Genomic DNA, 5462 nt, shown 5'->3' on the forward strand with positions numbered 1-5462 from the left:
TATTTATCAGCAATGTGTTTCATTGGTAGAAGTGCAAATTTTTTTTTTTTCTATGTACTCCGCACCGTAGATGCAGCTTCGGTGCAACGTCCATTTCAGATCCAGCTGAAAGACTTTATTAACGGATGCATAATGTACGGGGCAACGAAACGGGGGTGGTTATATACCGCGTTGATAAGGGGCAGCCTTTTTACTAATCTCGGTCACTAATCGATTCCCGCGATATAAATAAGCGGCATGATGGTTATTGAGACCTCAAAGTCTCGTCGGACACGGTCGCGTAATGGCGCGGGTGGAACTTTTCGGGAGCCTTTTGGGCCTTTTGAGCCTTTTGGGCCTGTTGGGCCTTTCGGGACATTTAACCCTGGTGTCTGCAGAATCCACCGACTGCGACCTCCGAAACTTATGGGACTCCCCAACTCCCAACAAAACCAGTGAAAGTGAAAACTTCGTCGAGGTTTCCCCGGTTTTGTCAAGGGGTTTCATATCGACTACGAAGCTTCCCATCTCCTCCACCATACACAACGTTGTGTCCCACGCAGTTAAGGAACTGATACCCAGTGTCGAGGAAGACAAAAGTAAGACTTATACCCTGAGAAAAAAGATTGGTTGACCGAAACAAAAGTATGTATCGTTGCCTGAATCAAACATAACCGCAAGGAACAATTATTTTCCCGAGATAAAAAATGATATCGTCGATTTAAATGAATTTTCTTTACTCTTCCTGACGTTTCTTTGGACGTATTCGATAGCAGGATTTTCTTGTAGCACCGCATACTTCTCTGAGCCAACCAACCTTTTATCCTCTCAGTCTAATGGACTTAAAACAAAAAATCGGCCATTTTCACGGTCACCGTCTTCAGGGAATAAATTCAAGTCGCCGTGTAGTGAAATTTGGAAAAATTCCACTGACGTGAGCGAAGTCTCCTTTCTTTTTGCTTTTCTTGCAGGTATTGAGACGGTGATAGCCGAGTATGACAATTATGGGAAGCTCAAAGTGACACACGGGGACTTCGACAAATGTATAGTGACCACCAGTACTAATGTCACGTTTTCTCTATATCCACCGAAGGATGTTCCCAATCATATCCAATATTCCACGTTTTACGTATCCTCGTGTTCGGTGACTTTATCGTACACTCAAATCGAGCACGCCGGGTTGTGGACGATCAGGGCAGAAAAAGATAACCTCATGATACTGGAGAGAAAGTTCATGGTGTGGGTGAAGAAGGTACGGTTAACAAATAATTTTACGTTAGATGGTATTGTCCCATAATCGCTGTTATGAAAAATATTTCCAGTACTCGCGGATTATTCCTGATGACAGTATATACGTGTACCCAGGCAATACCATTGCCGTCAGGCTCGGGGAGGATGTGAAAAATCTGACAAAATGCGTCATAAAAAATTCTCAGGTATAATATTGACGCTTGACAAAATTAAAAAAAAAAAAAAATATCATTGAACAATTTTCACGGGTTGGGAATAATTGCCTCAATTTTTCCGACAACAGGGCACAGAATTCACCCCGGATGACAAAGGCATAGAAAACGTACGTGCTTTTGGTCAATGCGGTATCCACTTATCTGCAAAACCTGAACATTCTGGAACATGGGAATTTACCGCAATTGACGGGATCAAGGTCATCTACTCGGCGAAAATGAAAATCAAGGTGGCCAAGACTAATCTAACGGCAGAAGATGTAAGTCCGCCGTTCATTTCTTTTTTATTCTTGCGAAATACCGAAAAAAAAGTGTATTACCACCGTTATGAACAATTAGGAAATCGTTTATCTGAAAGTCGGTACCAAGAAGACTTTAAAACTGACTAGAAGCGGCATAAGATTCTGTCAATTTACAAGACCGGACGGAGTTGTATTGCCTATTCAAATTGGCAGTTGCGAATACGACATACCTGTAGTTACCGAATTTCATAAAGGTAACTGGACCGCTCGGTACGGCTTGCAAGGAACTCTGGGCAATTTCGAATCGAAGATCGACGTGCGACTTTATGGTATGAACTCGATCCCATTTTTCCCGAATTTTCGCCTAATTCATTGCTGCCATTAATTCGGATCCAGCTCCAAAAATGTAAAACATTAAATATAGAGACCTACAGAATTGTCGTTACAGATATCCCGTTCTTGAATACCACTCTCACGTACACGCCTAATGGGGACATCAATATACTTTGTAAAATTCGATCGGATCGTTTGAAATCGTGTTTCTTCGCTAAACCCGACGGTTTGATCATTCCCGTCCAGGCTGGAATTGGAAACAGCAGGTACTTTATATATTTCTTAAGAATTGCTGTTAATATTTTCGCATAATCTCACCCGATTTTTAGATACGCCTACTATGGAGATAATCTCGGCTCGGATTATGGGAGTTCTGATATACAGGACTGTGGACTGACGATCATCAACCCTTCGAAGGAGGACTACGGTCCTTGGAAATGTAGATTCGACATCGGATGGGCATATCACCCAGGAAAAGTAATTCACGTCCACACCTCTAACGACACTTTCAAGACATACGGCCACAACGTGACTGTCAAACGCGGAAACTCGTTCACGGTAACGAATAAATATTTCCTTGATTGTCCCATGAGAATATAAAAGTAATTGGGAAGAATTTTCTAACGTCAGATAGGAAAGTTCTTCACGAATGAATTATTGCACACAATGCAGCAAATCAATCGAGCCTAATTAACAGGTCAGGTGTCGAACGAATACCGCTCTTCGTTATTGCTGGTTCCAAAGTCCCGATGGAAAGGCTTACTTTCGTTCGGATGACAAGAACCCTCAATTACCGCACCTTCGCGCAATAAAAGCCGAACTTTCCTTGGGCGATTGTGGGGTCACTGTCAATAACGCTAATGACAGTGACATAGGCCTGTGGACATGTCACATGGGCACGACAGGTGGAACCGAGTTGACCACTCCGTTGTCGGTCAAAATGATAGGTACGACATTACATAATTAATCCACGCCTTAAACGGACATCGAAAAGCAATGAAATAATTGCAATAGCCGAACGATACGATAAAAGGCACGTAACGTATCGTATTTCCAGATGACAGATTACACGCGGTGGAGAAGCGCGTACTTGTTGTCTCGGGAATCGCGACTTTGACATGTCACGCAGCTCTTGAGCACAAGATTATTGAATATTGTTTATGGATTCGTCCCGATGGCCTTGGTATCAACGATAATAATGTGCATTTGGGATATTCCCCCAAAAGGAATTTCACATATTGTCAGCTGGACATTACCGGTAAGTATGTCTACACTGAAAGTAAACTGAACAACTTGACCCTGTTGAAACCATTTTTTGTTTAAGAATTTTAACAGCAATTTATTGTTTGATTTAAGAAAAAAAAATAGATCTTTTAACGAGATTTTTCTCTCGGTGCATTTCTGACATAAATAATAATTCCTTTTGTCATGCGAGTCATTTGACGATTCTGATGATTTTTAATATATCTTTTACAGGGGTGACCAACAACGACATCGGACAATGGATTTGCGTGGCAAGGATATCTTCTTCCCAAGAGGAAGAAATAGCATACGTCGAACTAGTACGTGAGACCGACGTCCCGAACGGGAGAAACACTTTGTTAATTGTTTCCATAACAGTGGTGCAACTCGTCATCGCGGCGGTTATCGGAACGGCAGTAGCACTCATATTCTTAAAAATAAGAAGGAGGAGATTAGGAAGAGGCAATATACGCGAGGTAAACGAGAACCTACCGACACAGTACGAAAACGTGCACAAAGTTCCACTATAAAGCTTACCAATTTTACTTAATCATGTATCGATTGGGTACCAACACTGATAAATATGCCCATGTAAATTTACATACCCAATCATTGGTTATTTCAATGCCACGATAAATTGCAGTAAAATTACATTCCCTCTGTAATATCACATTCAGCATCCGAGTTAAATCATAGAAAATGATAACGTAACATTACATTAAATTCAAGTAAATCTGCACCAATACGGTAAATCCACAATGTTAGGTGTATCTATACATTCTCTAATTTGTAACTCTCCCACTTTACGTTTTTTCACGTAAAACTTAAGTTATGAAGTGTGCCAAAATCTATGTAAATTTCGATGGATTTTTATCAGTGAACTCTACTTGACGGGGGACCCCCTTACGAAGTTTTCACTTACCGTAATTTCTGATGTACTAGTTGATAAGCTTCGGGGATAAAGAAAAGATGTCTATCTACAAGACCAGCAAATATTCCTGGTATGTATTATAGTTTCATACTCCGCGCAGCGCCTCGTGAGGGGATAATTTCATAAATGAATATACGCCGCGGAGCGATAATTTATTATTCACTGACTAGGTAATTTCGCGCCCTACTTGAGTGACAAAGCTTTCGCGAGCTTTCCATTTATAAAATATGTCCTGGGTATTCTAGCGCGCTCGCAGTATCGGATCCATGTTCGGGGACACTTAATATTGCTCGTTTTGCGTCATACAATATTAAGCACCTACTCGACGCCAGTTATGGCTCTTTTTATGTAGATACACGTCGATCGATTAGCACGGTGCCACCGAGACACAGCCAGAAAATGTTTTATATTAAACTTCTCCACGAATCTCGTAGCCTCCGATAGGACAAAATCCGTATGCCAATTTAATCATCGCGATCCCTATCAGGCTTTTAAAAGAAAAAGAACATGTCCTTGAGGATATCTCGATAAGCCTCGCGGTGTAATCTCTGCTCTGCGGGTTATTAAATATTACCAACGCTGCACATTTCCGCTGCAGAGGGCGACTTCGCGAACACGGTTACGAGTGTAGATTAACCAGTCCACCTATACCTGTGCACTTTTTCATTAGCAGTGAGCTTTAGCCAGCGAACGTTCCCCAAGCTAACATCAATTTCCGGGGAGGAAGTGCGCGCGCACGAGTTCCACGTCCCGAAACAAAAAGTTCATTTTGTACTCGGCAACAAAATGTAGGCGGGTACAAAGAGCGATTTAGAAAGCATATCCGCTTAGGGTAACCCAATAGGGAGTTATTGCTATCCCAGAAGTGGAGAAGATCCCGCAAATCGCGTTTCGCGTATCGCCAAGAGCTCCTCCGAATGCGATATTTACTTCCGGCGAGCGGTCACCAGAAATCGAGGAGGCGAAAATTAAATTCTCGACTCCCGTCCATTTTTTCTCTCTCTCCCTCTCTTTCTCTTTTTTTTTTATTTGCCCCTGGACAGCTTAAAAAGAATTGGCAATTACACGGAGCTAGGGATTCCTCCCGGGAGAGGATCGATCGCCGGATACCTGGAAACGCGGCCATTTACGTCGATCCCCGTATATATTGCTGAAATTCGGACGTTGTAAATTAATTTGCGCGAAAAAAAGGGATCGCCGCCATTCGTCCCTGACTCGAAACGCGAGGCGGAACGCTCTCGCGGGAAATTCCGAGAATGTCGCGCCGAGACG

General features: G+C 42.4%; 1 protein-coding gene across 1 annotated transcript; it reads left to right on the forward strand.

The window, feature by feature from the left end:
• The first annotated feature begins 283 nt into the window (after nt 1-283).
• On the forward strand, nt 284-4155 carry LOC105694439. The gene is made up of 10 exons (XM_012415108.1): nt 284-578; nt 951-1231; nt 1302-1415; nt 1514-1702; nt 1782-2013; nt 2133-2283; nt 2347-2575; nt 2715-2964; nt 3075-3275; nt 3494-4155. The coding sequence occupies exons 1-10, from the start codon at nt 284-286 to the stop codon at nt 3787-3789; spliced, it is 2238 nt and encodes a 745-aa protein (XP_012270531.1). The 3' UTR covers nt 3790-4155.
• The last annotated feature ends 1307 nt before the right edge of the window (nt 4156-5462 follow it).

Source organism: Orussus abietinus, unplaced genomic scaffold (assembly GCF_000612105.2).
Source record: "Orussus abietinus isolate OABI.00-Male unplaced genomic scaffold, Oabi_2.0 scaffold20, whole genome shotgun sequence".
In the NCBI taxonomy this organism is placed as follows: Eukaryota; Metazoa; Arthropoda; class Insecta; order Hymenoptera; family Orussidae; genus Orussus; species Orussus abietinus.

Coding starts and splice junctions, on each gene's coding strand:
- LOC105694439 (XM_012415108.1), top strand. CDS start 284: ATGGCGCGGGTGGAACTTTTCGGGAGCCTTTTGGGCCTTTTGAGCCTT. Junction 579..950: donor CAGTGTCGAGGAAGACAAAA/GTAAGACTTATA, acceptor CTTTTCTTGCAG/GTATTGAGACGGTGATAGCC. Junction 2,284..2,346: donor GCTGGAATTGGAAACAGCAG/GTACTTTATATA, acceptor CCCGATTTTTAG/ATACGCCTACTATGGAGATA.